Here is a 19,140-nt window from a genome sequence, read left to right as displayed (position 1 = left end):
TGGACCGCCATGATCATCAAGGGTCCAGCAACAACGTTGCCTATTTAAACCTAAATTAGTGCGAAGAAACGCGACAGTAACAACGTCACTAAGCACTTCGCCAAACAATATCATGCTCGATTTGTGAGAAGCAAACGGTTTAGTTAAGAGTACCTATATAATATCATTTCATTTTTACGATTTTTGTATGTTTTACTATGTATAAACCTCGTAGTTATCACTCGAGACCAATTCACCTTCGTTACTGTCCGTACTTTTATCACTATCAGTTGAGGGTTCGATATCTTGCTTTAGACCTCGACAACAGTCATGAATAAACGTACATATATTCCCAATACGGTACTACTCACGGTACAGGCAAGCGCCCTTGTTCACTCGAACTTTAATCATTTATTTCACTAGATTACTTGCCTCGAAGTTGTCGCATCGTTGAGGTGCCATGTCCCTCCCAAAATTTTCAACATTTTTTTTAATGGAATTTTACGGCATTTGCAGTAAGACATACATTCTTTCGTCTTTTTGACAACCACTTTACTCTATTATTGAACGATTTAATGAATGACTTTTCTTGGCTTGCTATCAAATAATCTTTCATCAAATGAACCAACCGAGATAGATGAAAAATTGTCCTACTACAATTTTAGGCTGGCTACGCTCGAATTACCCTAATTATCAGCGATAGAATTGCTGCCTCCGTGGAAGTCGCAAAGTGGCTCTCATGGCGGCCGATCGCTTAACAGTGGGGTCGTGCAGTAGTTTACGTCAATGGCCCCAAAACGTACAATTACGGCCGTAGCCAGGGGCGCGCCAAAACTTTCTGGTGCCCGGGCTAGTTTCTGACAATGATGCCCCTTGTACCATCCTCAAATATAATTCGAGGGATAAACAAATTATAGTCGTTGTTATACACGAGAATGAATAAATAAAAAGTCAAGTAAGAGGGAAATGTTTGTGTTAATATCCAGTAAATCATCAAACTCGCATCTGCTACCACGTGCTGTCCATGTGGGGGGACAAACCATCGTACAACGCTTCAGCTATCGCAATTAGCAGAGTGTTTTATAAAATGGCGATTGCACATATCTGGCTTACACCACTATCAGAGTCAATGCAAGTCCAACTCAACATGAAACATCAAATTGATTTTTTCAATACCTGGCAACGGAAAGAGGGGTCGTGGTTCTAATTAAATTCACTTGTAACTTCCCTCTTTCCCGGGATAGATATGTAAATCCTTTCCTACCGTTCTGCCCTCCAGCAGATTTGCACTGCCAGACTATAGCTAGCAAGCAAACCCCATGAACACACCAGGACAATATCCATTGTATGAATGTTTTGAACATCAACAATATAAAAACAGACATCCTGCTAAATAACAATATGATGTAACAATTGCCACATTGTGATGCAAATAGAATCACAAATTATGACATCAACAATAATTATTTATGATATAATAATACATTCGCAAACAATGAACTTAAGCAGGCGAATTAGGAAAAGGCACAAAGCACAGACAAATGCCTAGAAAGACAATGTTATTCACCCTATCGAATCTAATTTTCATCGACGTGTAGTAAGTACACGTATGTAGCATGTTTTACCTCTTAAGTGTTGGTAGCTTATCCAGATCAAACACTCAAGATCAACTTTTGTTGGAGAAAGCACACACATTCCCGTTCATGTGAGTTTTAGTGCAATTTTCCCTAAATCTTATCAAAGAAAAGACAGGTCGAAAAAACATCACTTTTATGTCCAGCGAGTATTCACATTAGAGTCGATGAATTTTTTAAAAATGAAATTTGATTAACCGTTTACAGCCTCTTCCATGAAAATGAACCAGCTCATGCCCTTAAACATTCAGCAATCAATAAACTCTGCATTTCCATTACTGTTAACTACACAAATTTGGTTAAATGGTTAACCAGCCCCACTCATGAAAGACTATGGTAAGTAGGGCAAAGCATCAAACTACCATTAACATTTTGAACGGTTAACCATATAAATTGATTGAATGGTTAACCATTCCCAGCCCAACTTAAGATTGGATGTCACTAAATATCAAGGAAGAAATCGGTTAATGAAATTTACAATCATTATCCCTATAAATTCTATTGACAATTATTTTTATTGGTTTACCACACAAATTTGGTTAAATGGTTTACCACAACTACAGCCTTTCCAATGAAATAACTTAATCGCAGTAAGCATTACATATATATATAATACAATCACAAAGAAGTAAACATTTAAAATAAATACAATAATATAAGCAATTGGCTAGCTACAAACTTGTAGTGAAATAGGTGTTCTATATTTTGTATCAGAAACAAGGGGGAGTAAAGGGACTTCCCCCATTTACTGCGTTACAAGAAAGGACACTGGATGACAGTATATATTTAAATTTTTCCACAAAGGGTACTTCTACATACACTATGATATCATAAACCAAAAAATTTCACCCCCTCTCTCAATTCTGACATCACACATAAGAGCAGTTTGCAGATGACACAAGTGACAAATAATATAATACAACAAGCAAATGATTTTTATTGAGAATATATCGGCGGTTGCTTCATCTTATACTATTGCATTGCGTTTCATGCACATTTTATCATAACAAACTGTCTCTGACTTGGGCTCAGGCCGTAGGTGGCTTATATGTTGAGTGCCCTATAACTCAGCTAAGCATGCAATCAAAAGTCTGTGGAGACTCGATTTGAGAAGGCCTGCCATTATCAAAGTTCGGTTTTATTGAAGTTTGGAGCTAAAATTAAAATTTTCTACACCCAGAGTCGGATGTGAATATCCCCCGACACGCAGTCTTGCAACATGAACAACTTTTTATATCTAAGAAGTATCCTGGTTTAGGGTAAAGTAAAATTTGGTATAGAGATGCACACATGTAGGCCTTTTTATTAGTTAGGAGGTAAAAGCTTTAAGCACTATCTGTAAATAGTTTGGTTATTTTTGGCAGGCATGCCAGAACCTCGCTCTGAACAAGGCTTTAGGAAAGCAGTCACTGATTAAATAGAGATTCCAATACGGGCACCAATTTCCTAAAAAATTTTCAAAATATTATAATTTTCAGCCAGAAAAATTTCTCCCGCCCAAAAAAAATTCATATTTTTACCCCTCGTTTTTGAGGAGGGTGAACCACCTACAACCTGCCCCCAGTGTTCTAGTTAGTAAATCATCTTGTGTAATAAACCCGATAATAGAGTGTCTTCGATCTCCACAGAGAGTAACTGTTATCAAACTTTAACAAATAAACTCCTCTACCCGGATACCTGTGAGACCCTGCATGAACCTGAAACATAAGTATCGTATTATTAAAAGCAAACTCTCATCTCTCTAGTCTTCTATAAAAATAGGTAGTTTTGAATTCAACGAACCGCCATCAGTTATTCCATGCGTCACATTTAATAATAAAACAGATGACAGAGGAAATAAAGAAGAATGGGACCTACTGAAGTATGCGCACCAAGATGGCGCAGAATCTGAACATAGTATGTGTGTACCGATTAGGATTAGGGTTGTGCGACATCTTGGTGCGCATTCTGGAGCACCGAAGAAGGAATGCATCACAGTCAATTTATTTTGAAATTAAAGCTGTCCTCATGTATGATGCCTAGTGATGGCCTATGCTCGTGGCTCCCGAGCGAGCGAAAGACTAATTTGAGAGACAAGCAATCACTGGACAGTTATGACTTTATGCTACGCCATCCAAGTCCATGAAGTGCACAGTGTTAGGAATATGCTTGTTATAGCACATTTCAGGTTCGAATCACTTGGGGGATAATTTTGTGTAAAAGGATCGCTGGACTCCTCTCCATCATAGGGTGGTTCATATGATCGCTCGTCAAATATGGCTTCCTTCAACATGAAAGTCCATGCATTTGGAAACAAATAACTTGTTATTTAACCCCATACCCGACATAGGTTGGTAACCAGATGAAAGGCCACAATCCTTTAAAACATAATTATCCCTCATGGAATGAATGCAAGCCCACACAGGGTATTCAAGATGTGCTATGGCAAGCGTATTCCTAACGCTTGGCACGATGCGCCAACCCGAGCCATTAAAATTGTAACACAGATAATATCTTTACCTCAGTATGGCATTCTCTTCTAAACACGGGAACAATTTCATCAGTCATTGGGCGATTAGATTTGGATTCGGATCCCATTTCTATGTCATCTGGCCCACCTGTAGCACCTGTGAAAAAGAAAGAATCTTGTAACAAGGACACACAAATAGGTAACCGAGCGAATTTCGTCCATAATAAACCTGTTTTAACTGCTTTTATCTAACCGAAACCAATCTGACATAAATCTATCCTAACCCTCAATATTACAAAACTTTGACAAGAAGCCGTGGTAAATAATCAACCAGCCTTGTCAGCTTTCCTCTTTCCTGCATACACCTGGTTGAGTAAGGGGGAAAAGTTTTTAAATAGGAGGTATAGTGGAATTCATATGTCCCAAGCCCAGCACATTTTTATGATTAGGTGAATACAGCAAAACTTGGGAAGAAAATTACAATCATTGGAAGTTATATGGCGATGGAAACCCAGCTCAAAGGCAAATATTGATTGAAAAAGTTGAATTTATGAAGTCCCACTACCTTGAAACTGCATTTGGGATGATGTTTGATGGTAGTGGGCAGTGGCCATCCTAAATACGCGCTGATGATTATGCAGCAGAGCACAGCTGAGAGTATAAAAAATGAAGCTCCTGTGCCAGAGTTGGAACTCTTCATTTATTCCATCTATGAGGGCCAAAACAATGTATAATATCGATAAATTCTGTTCGCAATTTCGAAAAATTTAAGACTTCATGAATTCCCCATACTTTGGGAGCTTGAGCCAGAGTACTCCTGTAGTATGTTCAGGCCATAATTTTATTCTGATTTTCCTTATTTTAGTTCTATTACGAGTTCAGGGACTGTCTGTGTTAGCCAAGTGAATATACCCCTTGCCCAGAGGTCTTAGTCGCTTTACACAACTTGATGTAATAGGCAGACCAAACTAGTTATACTCTTATTGGTAGACACACTTATGGAGCCAGAACCCTTGTGCTTTCAACTATCTTCCCAGCGCTGGTTATTCATCAAACAAATTACTCACCATCCCCTTCACCTTCATCTTCTGAGCCTTCCTCTTCCGAACTCTCGTTAACATGAACAGAAACTTGCTGTGCTACTGAGTCCGACCACTCAAAATAAACGCCGAACCCAAGATCGTAATAATCAGTCGCAAACTCCCAGAAAACATAAGCACCTGTGAAAAAAGATTTTAAAACTAACATCTCTGAACAATGCTCTTGATCGCTATCTAAGGAGCTACAAGTGATGAAATGGCCGAAATTATTTTAGTTTAGCACTGACGAAACAATTTATTAAATCCTTGGTGAAGTAGTGAACATGGAGGCTGAACCGCAATTCAAATTTATAGTAATAGCCTGCTAGCGACAGATCCACTGACGTAAAGACAGAGAGAAAGAAGTGGTGGATTTAGGATTAACATATTTATTCCGGACGAGAAGGAAGCTGTTATGACGACGTAATCATATGGACGAACCACGGCCTCTCGTACGGTTACCTGTCAATGTTGGGTATAGGAATAGTTAGCCAGTTATTTGTTTTCGGAAGCATGGACTTGATGGTGGAGAAAGCCGTACCCGACCAGCGGTTACGTGAACCATCCTAGTATCCTACAGCGGCAGTCTAGCAATCCTCTCACACATAATCATCCCCACATGGAATTGGAACCTGTGGACCCAGAGACAATCAGAGGTGCGGTTGCAAGCGTATTCCTAATGATTAATACGATGCACGACCTCGCCAAGCAGACAGGGGCACTACTTTAAACAAACATTACGGGAAAAATTCGATTGTAAAACTTCACGTTAAAATCCATCCAACCTTCTTCGTGTGTTGGAACCCTCACAGTGACGACTTCTCCTCGTCCAACAGTCAGAACAGACTCGGGATCGCGCTTGATCTGCTCTTTGAACTCACTTATCTGTGGCCGAGTCCAAACTGATGGCTCCGCAATTCTTGGTTGAGATTCTGTAGAAATTAATGTCATTGTGCGTGTATGAAATAGTTTTACTATCAGTTTGGGTTACAAGAGACTAAATACCGTTCTATGCCTTACAATTCATTTTCAAATACCATCGATATTAGTTTAAGATAGATATCAGGACAAGATGACCTAACTATGGTGCAACAAATAGTATATGTGTTCATCACCTTGATTTGAGCAAATTTACTCATTGAAAAGATTAAAGTATTAGACCAGAGGTGGGCAGGGTTTTTGAACCAGGGGCTAAATATTTGGCCCACCTAGATTGGCGGGCCATGTAAGTGTGACGTAAAACGTTACATTTGAAAGCAATATTTACAGTGTTACAAAATCAAAAGTGGAAAACAAAAATCCTCGTGCCAAAACTAAATTGAATCGCAATCCCAAAAATTTTTTGAGCTATTTTCAGCTAAAATATCAAATTTGGTTTTAGTTTGGTTGTGGCAGCACCAGGCGGGCCAGATTGAATTATCCAACGGGCCGGATTTCGTCTGCGGACCATAGTTCGCCCATCTTAGTAATAGATTCTTAATATTCATTTGGAAATTATCAGCGGTTAAAGATAGTATTTTTTGCTAAAAGGCTATTAATAATTTTATTGGCACGCTTATGGACGGGAGGAATATTCACTTGGCTAAAACAGACAGTCTCGAACTCAAATGAGAAAACTTGGAATAAAATTATGGACTAACCATAACCTGGTACACATACTACAGAAATACAGGCCTCTATGAATTCGGTTTTTGCATGTGATGAAAATATCATCTCTCAAAAATAATTGTCCTAGCCAGAATAACTCCAACATTCACAGCAGAAAGTCGGTGGAATAGGAGACTAGCTTTAGTATTGCAAGCGTAAAAAAAAATGCTGCACAACTAAGAACAATGCAGCACAGAGTGTTACTTGCTTAGATTTACTGGTCAGTATAAAATACATTATTGTAGTAATAAAGTAACCTAGCTTTTATGGTAAATTTAATTGTGGGCGTATTCAGGTATTTGGAATGGATCCAATAGTTGAATCATAACTTTACATCAGAGGTCGGCAACCTTTTGTCGCTCGCGGGCCAAAATAATGGTTGCAAGTAATTGGCGGGCCGCACATATTTCTAGAAAGTTGAAAACAGAACGGATGATACTTTTTATAATAAAAATGAAGCAGTGATAATCTCTCGAATAGAATATAGATTTATTTCCTCGTTGTATTGCATTTTTGGCGCCATTGAACCCTTTGCACTTAGGATCAACTTTTCTACGCTTTGTTGCCATTTGTCCCATTATATTTAAATTATAGGTTCATTAAACGAGTAATTGTGAATTATATCCTTGTTAGATTATAATATAATTTAGTCTATACACGTGTCTCACAATGAATTGTGTAACGTGAAAAATATAATCGTCAAAACAGCTGTTTTGTTACTATAATTCAAGGAAGCATCGCGGGCCGGATTATGTTACTCCGCGGGCCGTAGGCTGGCGACCCCTGCTTTACATCTTTATTTAAATATATTCTCTAGCCGCCAGAGTGAATTATTTGTTTTTTAAATTTGTCGTATTGATTTGTTTTGAGTATGCTTTAATACAGAATGTCCCAAAATACATATAACCCATTGATTATTTAGCAATTTTGTGGGTTTCATTTATTTTGGAACACCCTGCATTTCCTGACGACAGCAAAAAAATATAACTAATAACATATTTATCATCACTACTGTGGCCTTTCCCATGAATCCACAAAATTATTGCACATTATTTTTTCTTGGAACAAAATCCATTTTAGAATATATTTATTCCTTATTTGAAATAATTTTCATAGAATATACACGAAATATCAGATTAATTGACGTAGACCACTTCTGAAATAAATAGCTTCTTACCCCCCCCCCTTCACATAAAAAAAAAATTACCTTCAGATACATCAGATTCTTCAGATTTACTATCAGGAGAGACATTCTGTTGTTGTTGTGGTTGAGGAGGGGTATTCCCCAATCCTGGATTTTGATTCAATGTTCCTGGTAAAGGAGGTTGCTGGGGAGCCACAGCTGCACTCTGGAATTAAAATTTTTTGAAGTTATTTTTATTGAAAGACGGGACTTCAAATGAGAGAGCTTTCTCCATAACAGGGCTGACTGGATCACTTGACAACGAAATTTTCTATTCTATTTTCGCCAAGATTTCACTTTCATCCTATGTCACCGGAGAGATCACCCATGAAGTGCTTTTATAACTTATGTTTTAAACCTTGCTCAAACTTTTGACAACCATCTTCAATTTTTAAAAAGATCAGCATGGAAGCGCGTCGGAAAACGTGGAAAAAGGCTAATTTATAATATTTTCAAATTTCCTCTCGATTCCTATGAAACCTAATATTTCACCCAAAATATTGCAACTTTATTTAAATTTACAGGAACACTTTTCATAAAAATGGGAACACTTTCTCCAACACGATTAGTGGCCGATCTTCTCAGCAAATGCCCAGCTAAGGCAAACCTTCACGCCCGTATACTTGGGCATTGCACTCTTGTTATATTATTGCAAAACTGATGATGACAGAAAACCGGGTGGGCTGCATTTAACTCAGAGGAAGGTTTCTTGTGTAATTTAATATATGATTTAATTAAACAAATCTAATATTGCATGATCACTATTGTCTGCAATGTTGCAGAGAACAGTTTTTTTCGACGATGCAGATAAATGTTGCACAAAAATTAGAACGCCCATAAAAATATTTAATTAATCATTTTATCGCGAAATCGTTATTGGCTGCAATATTGCAGAAAATGTTTTTTTTTTCTGACGATGAAGATAAATGTCACATAAAAATTGGAATGTCTACAAAGATATTTAATTAAACCACATCCAGATGAAATTTAATTGGGTGGCCTATTAAAAAAAAGTATTATCAATATTTTTTACTCATTTAGTATTATTCTAACACATATTATTAAAACTGTAGAAAGGCAGAGCAAATGTATAGATATTTGAAACAGCTAATGAATTTTTTTTTCTCTATGGATCAGAGTAAAATCTGTTTAGGATCAGTATAACATTAATACACCATGTCCGAGTCATAAAGGCATTTCGCTTCATATGCATGTCATTGCTGATACAACAGTCATACTAATCTATTCCACCTAAGAACAAACCTAGGGTAGTGTTTTTAATTTATCAACAACAAAATGAACAGAAGCACACTCAAGTCCACCACTCATCAATAGAATTCAGACTTCTCAAGTGTCATTCCACACTATAGAATTTATTCATCATTTTGAATAATTAGCTGCTCTACATACTATGGCAAAAAGCTATTTTCAAACTTATTTCGGCAAATTCTCAATAAATGAAAAAAAGAATATATTCAAAAAAATTTTTCAACAGAGAAATTTTCTCAAATCATAACAAATTTTTTTTGATAAAATTATTTGATAAACATTGTTTTGATTGGTTTTAGATAGGAAGAGCAAATGTATTTGAAACAGCTAACCTAATTTATCATACCTTAGGAAAGGGCACAAATCTAGGTTAGTGTATTTAATTTTTCAAACAATAAAATCAGCCAAAACATGTGGGGCGGAGCAGAAGGGGGGGGGGAGAGATATCCTGTTTTGAAATGTAAAAAAAGAACATTTCGCTGTATCATATAAAGCACTTTTTCATAGTTTGAATCACATTTCAGACCCACGAGCCTTTTTTTACGGTCGGGTCCACTAGTTGTTACGGTCTAGCAATTCCAGATTCGAGACCCCCCCCCCTTTGAAAATTCCTGGCTATGCCACTGCAAGACACACGAGTCCACCGCCCATAACAATAAAATTCAATTCTGAAGTATCTTTAAATCATTACACAAGAGTCTGACTGTCGTGACTGGGATTTGTTCATATATATGAATAGTTTACTAATCTATGTTTCTGGCTAGTTACTGTTTTCAATTTCAAATAAATTTGAGTTCCAAATTTAATCAACTTTGATTTATGTCTGCAGTGAAAATCAGGGTCAGTGATATAGAAGTTAATGTATATTTAATGAATTTGAAAATGACTCTTGATTGATTCTAGATTATTTAGCTTTCAGAATATAAATGAGGACTTTTCAATATTACAGTAATTTGTCACAAAGTAATGAGGCAATTTACGAATCAAAACACACATTTTAATTTCAAATCTTCAAAAACATTATTATTACTATGATATCCATATTTTAACATTCCCAATGTATTACGACATCACAACAAATTTGAAATAACCTTAATTAAATCTTGGCAAAGCGAAGCCTTAGGTCATGTGGTTAGATAATATAAGTATACGTGGCATGTCTAATAAACTTGCAATACTTCTAATACCAATAATTAATGATCTTCATGTTTTACATACTGCCGAGTGCCAAGTCAATCTAATACACCCTAGACAAGGTGGTCGACATAAGGATTGAGCCAGAGAGCTTTTACCTGCGATGACAACATAGTTTGGACCAACAACTCTACATATTTGTCCACTGGAACAAATTATCATGTTTTAAATACCAAAATTACATCACCAGCCATCTTGAATGTTATTCCCGTAAAGGGCAGTTTCGCATCTTTAATCTAAACGAGGTTTTGCGCAGCCCTGGCATATAAGGAGCAACTATATCATGACGGAATCAAAATCTTCCAAGTTCAGCATTGCCAACCCAATTTAATACAAAAACATTAAATCCATTAGCTTACCCACTAACTAGGCGTCCCTAATCAATATTTCCTATGAAGTCATGCTAAGCCTATGATCTTAATTAATCTTGGATTAATGAAGGTTTTCATATAATACATTTTGCTAATCTTGTCAAGAGGTTTTTGTTGCCAAGTATACTAGTGGAGGATGGTTACATCCAATATTAGCAGAATAAATTCCTAATTAAACAAACCTGTTGTTGCTGTCTATATAACTGCATATATTGCTGATAATGTTGTTCTTGTAACTGAGCAATTAGGACTCCTTGCTGAAATATAAAATAACAAATTTATTGAACAAATTTAAAGCTCAAACAAGAATGGCCAAAATCCATCCAACTATTACAAATATATTTCTGAAATGTAGGTAAAGAATGCTTGGAATGATTTTCTAATTTTTTTCAAGCTTATGATAAAGAATTACTCTCATACTGCACACTTCATTGTAACCCTTATGACATTGCCTTTAATAAATATTTGGGATTGGATTTTCATATGCATCTGGTTAAAGAGGAAAGCCAATCAGATTCATACTAATCATATGAAGAACCAGGGCCTCTTATCTGGTAGCCAGTTCATGTCAAGAATGGAAATAGTTGAACAGTTATTTGTTCCCGATGTGTAATCCAACATTGGGTAAATCGACAGACAACGACAAGGGATCCAGCAATCTTATCCCACATAATTATCCCCCTCAGAATTCTAACCTGTGGACCCATACAGGGTAATCCGAAGTAATTTGGAAAGTATGTTTATAATGTCCAGTATAACGCCCCATCAGATCAATTTGCTGATTTCAATTTTCTTTATTTAAGTCTAAAATTTCAACTTTGGATAATTTAAAACCCGACATTCCTAGTTTGCTACAATTAACATGTTTAATAACAAAATTCCTGATTTTGACTCCCAGGAAAGAGTAATCATTAGTAAATAGCGAGTGTGTCCATGAAGTTTTGGGCGATAGGTAAAAAGCCAGCCAGCCGTCAGTTACAATAAAATCACCATAATACCTGATCTGGGTTCCCGGGATACTGCTGTGCTGCATATTGTTGGAATTGTTGGGCCGTTTGTTCATTCAAGGCTGCCATGATCTGTCGCCTGAAACAAGAAACAATTGTTTTGATTGGATGAAGAATGTCCAAAATGAATTAAATATTAAAATCGAGTTGAAATTAATTATATCAAATATCTTAAAAAAATTTTGATTTTGGAAATATTTCCGTTCATAAAAATTATAAATTAAAGTCTCACAGGAAGATAAAAAAGCCTTCATTTAATTTCAGAAAACTGTAAAAAATAAAAGACCCATCGAATCATCACAAAAAAACTAGAATAAAACCCTAATTTGAATTCTGAAAAATAAATTTCAAAATACCAACAATGCTTTTATAGACTACACTTTAACACATCATGAATGAATTATGAAGCTTGAATATTTTATTAAATAATATTTTCAAATATGGAATATTTATTCAAAATTTGGTCAAGTTAAACAGTGATTCAACTAATTTTCAGAAATTAAATGAAGACCTTCAAGGCTTTCATTCGCTTATAATGAAATTTATTCAAAATAACCTATTTGTAACATCAAGAATTCAAAATATTCAATACAATTAATTTTAAATCGACTTCTGTTTAAATTCTGTTTCAAATCCTCATGTGAAAATAAAAACAAGAATCCAAAACTTCCAACTGTACCTTCCATGAGACACATCTTGCTGCTGTTGTTCAGACATTGGGCAGTTTGGACACAAAATGGCAATATATGAACAGAATTGGACAAGATGCCTTTACCAACAGAATTACTGATGAAACCTTACACCAGCTATTGATTGTATTAACTCACTATGGCTATGAATGTATTGAAAGGAATAAAAATCGATGAGGTCAAGAATCTTTCCAGTATGGCATTGCCTATTTAATTTATAATACTCTGGATGAAGTAGTTTTTATGGGGTTGAGCCAGAGAATTTTAAACTGTCATACCAGCATAGTCAAGAGATGCAATCATGCAGCGCTGACTTACTAAAGTCAAATTCGACATGAAACTCTTATCAAGAGGTTTTGAGCGAGGAAAGCCCGGCCTATTCCGAATCCTTTAATTCGGTGGCACCAAAGTTGATTGACCGATCGGGTAGCAAAATTGAAAGCTGGAAGGAGATTCGCGAGCTAGGAGAAGGGAACGCTCGCAAAGGGCCGATGTCATGTGTACAATTAAGATTCCGGTATAATTGAATTATAACGAATATACCGTTTTTCAACTGTGAGAATAACGTAACAATTGGCGGTATCCAGAACGCAAAAAGGTAAGAGTGTTAAACTATTTCCCCCAAGTTCGGCGGGCCATATTAAATCATTACATGGGCCGTAATTAACCCACAGGCTGCAGTTTGAGAACTCTGATAGCAATCTCTGATAGAAATGATGCCACAAATGCCATCCAAACCATTAATAATACCTAAAAATAATATCCTATTAGAACTACCCAAGTCAATTTAAAAGCTAATAAACTAAAAGCTCATACTCCCACAGAATCAAATATTTCAGTATTTTGAACGAATAGCGAATAATTCTAAACTCCGATCAAGCTGAGACCAGGACACTGAGGGTTGATACACAGTCACCAACAGTGGATACTTTCAATGTCCTATATTATTTTCATCTAATACAGGGTGATCAAAAAAAACATTAATTTCCTGATTACTTCTTCTAAAACTGTGTGAGCAAACTACTGCCAGTGGCCAAATCCGGCCCGTTGGGTAATTTAATCTGGCCCGCCTGATGCAACGACAATCAAATCCAAACCAAATTTATATGTTCTAGCTGTAAAAAACTAAAGGAATTTGTTGAGATTGCGACACAATTTAGTTTTGGCATGAAACTTATTGTTTTCCACTTATGCTTTTGTAACACTGTAAATATCGTTCATAAAATGTTTTTTGCGTCACACTTACATGGCCCACCAGCATAGGTGGGCAAAAAATCTTGCCCTTCTCTGTTCTAACAAGAAAGAGAATGTATTCAACATTGAACTTCTGATTGTGTGTGATTGTAACCAAAAGTTTCAGTAATCATAGACGATTCGCACAAAGTTATGTTCTCTCTAGATATGTGCCAAATGACCTGGGTACTAGACCACCGGCGACCACTGTTAAAATCACATCACCCACATAATACAATAGAATTTAATTAAATATAGTCCTATATCTTATTGCAACTCCCAGAATTTTTAATTCAAAAGCTAATAAAGCCAATGCTCGTACTCCTACAAAACAAATTGATATTGAATCAAATAAAAATAAAAAGCACAACGAGTGTTAGCAAAACGATGTAATTTGCAGATGTTTCGAATACACCGGTTGTGCTTTATTCATCTTCGACATGAATATACCTGGTGGCAATCATGCGCTATTGAATCAAATAATTCAGTATTTTGAAAGAATAGCAAATAATTCTAATATCTGCAATATTGCAATTCCCATAATTTACAATTCAAAAGCTAATAAAACCTAACACCCATACTTTTAAGAAACAAATTTAATTGTGAAAAGATTCCCATACTTCTGCTCAATTTGTATTCTCTCCTGTTCCTGTCGAACTCTCTCTGCTTCTCTCATTTGCTCTTCTTTCTTTTGAGCTTCTTCTAATTCTCTCCTTTTGCTTTCCTCCTCTTCTTGACGAATTCTCTCTTCTTCGAGCCTAAAAAACAAATTAATTGTAAAAAAGGCTGAGCAAACATGGGAGGCGGGAAAAATTATAGTTTCAGTTGACCTTGGCATTTCAATGGTTGTTTGTAACTTTTCAGAAAAGAAAACAGAATCAAGAACTTACCAGTTTTTATATGACTATCAATTTATGGTGTGCTGGCCTAAACATGGATGCCTCACACACATGTGGACTTACAAAAGAAGCCAATCATAACGCTGTATACTGGACATGTCACTAAACAAAACACATGACCCAAATTCCAGCAAAGAAAACGCATCCCTCTGTTAGCTCCAGCCGTGGAAAATGCTTTTTTTTCGAAGCTGGACAAAATTCAACCCTGGCCTCCATTAAGAGGCTCCTTTAGGAGAAAATTTATGCATTGAATTTTCCAGAAAATGATAATTTTGTGCTCTCATTTTGAGATGGAGATATTCGATTAAAACAATGTCCTACTCCCATTATATAATTTCAAATAATTTGTGAAATATTCCAGAAGCGCTGAAACTAGGAGGCAAGTATTCATGCAAGTTGCAATCTTTGAAATGGTTAGTGCAATGATTTGTTTTTTCCGTCTCGTAAGTATGTGTACCAGGTTACAAGTTAGGACATAATTTTATCCTAATTTTCCTTATCTTAGTTCTATTATGAGTTCGGGGGGTACTCCCGAAGTATGCGAACCAAGATGGCGGACATCGGAACGTAACATGGGTAACAGGTTAGGGTTAGGCGATAATTTTTTTCCAATTTTCCTTATTTTAGTCCTATTATCAGTTCGAAGACTAGCCAAGAGCCTCCCGTAGTATTTATAGCTAAAATTATGGCCTAACCCAAAACCTAGTACACATATTACATTCCGATGTCCGCCATCTTGGTTCGCATACTTCGGGAGCCCCGTTCCGGGACTAGCCAAGTGACTTCCCGTAGTATTTGTACCTGAAATTATGGCCTAACCCTAACCTGGTACACATACTACGTTCCGGTATCCACCATCTTGGTTCACATATTACATGAGTACCAATATTGATTATATAAGAATGGGGCCATGAGTTTGAGAGTCTATGAAAAGGGGACAGGGCTGATCTTCATAAATTCACCGTTTTAAAAGCGTTTTAATAAGGTTGGATATATATGCGAGAATATTCGTGAAAAATAAAATGTTGTGAAAAATGAACTTTACCGTTTTCTCTCTTCTTCCTCCTTTTGTTTTTGATGGGCTGTCATAAAAGGAACAAAAACCGGCGCTAAATCTTGAAGATGTTTTATAAAATTCCTACGAGCATCGTTTGAGGAAATGTCTTCCAAGGATTCCCAAACTCTCCTGAAAAGTAGAATTTAAATAATTATTTTCAAGTAAACACAGGAATCTCCGAAAAGGAGATTGGGTGCTCCCGAAGTATGCGAACCAAGATGGCGGACATCGGAACGTAACATGGGTAACAGGTTAGGGTTAGGCGATAATTTCTTTCCAGTTTTCCTTATTTTAGTCCTATTATCAGTTCGAAGACTAGCCAAGAGCCTCCCGTAGTATTTATACCTAAAATTATGACCTAACCCTAACCTAGTACACATATTATATTCCGATGTCCGCCATCTTGGTTCGCATACTTCGGGAGCCCCGGAGATTGTATTGCAGCGCAGCTTAGATGTAGAATTTTTATGGCAAAAGTTTTTCCAAAGACTTCAGTTATGTGGAATCCCCGGCTTCATAGCTGTTTTCACGATTTTATTGCCTTTTACTCAGTGACGATCTTGAAAAATCATAACAACCGGAATGCACCTAATTCGTGAAACCGTGTTATATTTACAAAACGAGCGTGGACACTAACAGAAATTTTTGTCTGCCCTAAGTTAGAGCTGAGCCAAGTATATTTATAGCAATTCAATACAAATGTTAATATTAGAATAATATATGAAGAAATTTGACTTATTGCGCATATCTCTGATCGCACTCAAACAAGATGGCATTATGCTAACTTAATTCCATCAGCTACAACCCGTTCGGCAAGTCACGATTTGTCGGGTCGGCTTATATGCGAGGAATGAGGATATACGGTAATTAAAAAATCTAGTGTAAAACCAACCTTCGATCATTTCCAAACATATCTAAATATCCGACTTCAGGCAGTTGTGTTTGTTGTGCGAAAGGTCCGAGTGTTGCTTGCTTAGTTAATGCGGCGAGATATACTTTGTCTTCGTAGCTCATGTCAAACGTTCGTTTGCCTTCGTTTTCTGGGAAAATTAATATAATTTGCGATATTGCAGTTTTTCTATATTAAAAAATAGCCGTCTTTAGAATCAGAAAACTCATAATTTGGCTCGAATAATTTGGAAATATAACGCTGCCATGAGTGCTCGTAGCTTTGCTCAGAGATGATTTTCATCAAATCTGAGTGAGTGCCTGTAACTTTGCTCAGAGATGAGTCTCCTTTACTTTTGAGTGAGTGAGCGTAACTTTGCTTAGAGATGAGTCTGCTTTACTTCTGAGTGAGTGCCCATATTTTACTTCAGAATGAGTTCATTTAATCTTGCTTTGAGCGAATGCTGAAAAAATAAATAAAAAAAACTAGAAGTCTAACAAAATTATGAAATATCACCTTTATAAAATTTGATTGCCTTTTTATATGCTTCGTGTAACGAAAACCCCCAGTATGATTCTTCATCTTGTGTATCCGTTGATGCATAACTTGCTGTAGTATTTCCTGTTGGTGGTGTAACTTGGTCCGCAACTTCACCTTTGACCTCTGTATGACCCTCCGTGAGCGACACATTATTCATTTGTTGTGCAATATTATTTACAGCGACTGCAGCAGGCATCGCCTCTGCCATGGCTTAGTTCTAAATTTGATCGAAGAATTTATTGAGTGATTATTATGCTAAAGAAGAAATATATTGCAGTATGGTTTGCAGATCAAAAATCGGTACTACCATGGGCGCAAGTTCACCAATCGCCGCTCCATTTTAAAATAATATGATGGGTACCAGGTAATCCGAACGAAACGTGCAATTATGAGAAGGGCCAACAGGAAATACTACAGTACCACAGGTTGTCTCACCTGTTGATAATGTATGGACTAACGATGATTGACACAGAATGCAGCAGCGAGTTGTGAACATGGCCGCTACCTTGTAGTCTACCACTAAAGGCTCGACAGTAGGTGCATTGAGCTGTGTTTAGGAATCCTGAGACTGTGAGATGGATATATTGACAGAAAATATGTGTGAGAGGATTGCAGGATTGCCATAATCTTCATGTAACTGCTGGTTGATTACGGTTTTCTACACAAGCGTTTCTCAATATTTTTCGGCCACGGAACACGTACACTTTTTATCTCGCCTCACAAAACACCAAAAAATGAACTGTAAAATTGATATAGAAAAATTGTGTAATGTAGCGGTTCCCAATCGTGGCGAGTTGCCAAATGCGCCGCGAAAACTAACAGAATTGTGGTAAACATACCTAAAGTACTGTAGTATGATTGAATATTTTACATATTGCATTTATTATAAATGCTTTATTGTTTCTCAATTTAAAGGCTGTGTATATCCATCAATTCAATTCATTAATTCTACCATTCTATGTCGTTTACTTTCCATTACTCAGTGTTTGCCTTTAATGTTACGTCTATTGGAGATAGAAGTACTTGTCGCAATTTCATGAGCTGCAGACCAGCAGCTCTGTAATTTTTTCAGCCTTTCGAAGTAAAACCAGGCAGAGATAGAAGAAGAAGATTTGACCTTTTGCCTTTATTCTTTAGACCAGGGGTTCTCAACCTGGACCAGGGGTACTTGGATAGCAGTCGAATTTTATATTAATATCCTTAACAAAATGAAACTGACATACCCAAACAGCCAAAAGGATTGCTGTAAACTTGATATTGAACTTACTGACTTGAACAGTCAAAAAGCTAAGCCAACGGTTTTATGGTAGCATACCGTAAAAGCAGGTAACTTCGGATGATTTCACTATATTATGAACAATTTCTCCGCCGTTTATTGTTCAATTGAAGCCAAAATTGGAATATAATACAATGAAGCCTTTCTCTTCACGATAAACTCGGTTTCATATCAGTCAATACCTTTTTTCAATCAAATTATTGACTTTATTTGTCTGCAGATCTGTATTCCCAATGTTTCTAACTTCGGATGCCCACTTTTCGCTTTGCGTCACTTCGTCGTGAGAGAGAAATGTCTGCGTGATCAGTGACGCGTGATAACGTCGCTGCGTAGAACTTACGATGCCGTGATCCGTTTTGCGTGTCGCACACTGACGTTCATCTATGACGGCCGTTTTATTTTTTCCCGATTGTTAATTCTTTCGGGTCGGCGGGTATTGAAGTTTTATATATCTGGTCAATGACATTAGCAGCATGCTTAATGTCATTGATCTGGTATACCCGTGCGTTTACATCGGCAACAGCTCTTGAAGACAAGAAGGACTGATTTCAAAACCCAAATTAATTTTATTCTGATTTTTATCGTATGTGTTGGCTTTGATCTTATCACTGTTTGTATATTATTAATCGTTCGAGTTTAAAGAGAACGATGATATTATTATCGACACCGGGATGGAGATGTTTATTAAGACGATGATTGACGTTCTTATGCTTTGCACCTGCGATTGCACGAATCCTGAATTTTT

The 19,140-nt window shown here is 36.7% G+C and overlaps 2 protein-coding genes across 2 annotated transcripts in view; both read right to left on the bottom strand.

Moving 5' to 3' along the window:
• LOC120345419 (calcium/calmodulin-dependent protein kinase kinase 1-like) overlaps positions 1–19,140 on the bottom strand; it is a 310,354-nt gene that overhangs the window by 163,322 nt on the left and 127,892 nt on the right. The gene's annotated exons all lie outside the window — the stretch shown is intronic.
• Positions 1,319–17,381, bottom strand: LOC120342494 (Golgi resident protein GCP60-like). Its single transcript, XM_039411339.2, has 11 exons — positions 17,096–17,381; positions 16,583–16,730; positions 15,679–15,819; positions 14,355–14,492; positions 11,804–11,891; positions 10,988–11,062; positions 7,996–8,137; positions 5,927–6,073; positions 5,130–5,282; positions 4,113–4,219; positions 1,319–3,310 (listed from the first exon to the last, which is right to left on the bottom strand). The coding sequence occupies exons 1-11, from the start codon at positions 17,325–17,327 to the stop codon at positions 3,194–3,196; spliced, it is 1,488 nt and encodes a 495-aa protein (XP_039267273.1). The 5' UTR covers positions 17,328–17,381; the 3' UTR covers positions 1,319–3,193.

This window comes from Styela clava, chromosome 1, assembly GCF_964204865.1.
Source record: "Styela clava chromosome 1, kaStyClav1.hap1.2, whole genome shotgun sequence".
NCBI classification, from domain to species: Eukaryota; Metazoa; Chordata; class Ascidiacea; order Stolidobranchia; family Styelidae; genus Styela; species Styela clava.
Note: the sequence above shows the minus strand (reverse complement) of the source record. Positions and strands in the feature narration are given on the sequence as shown.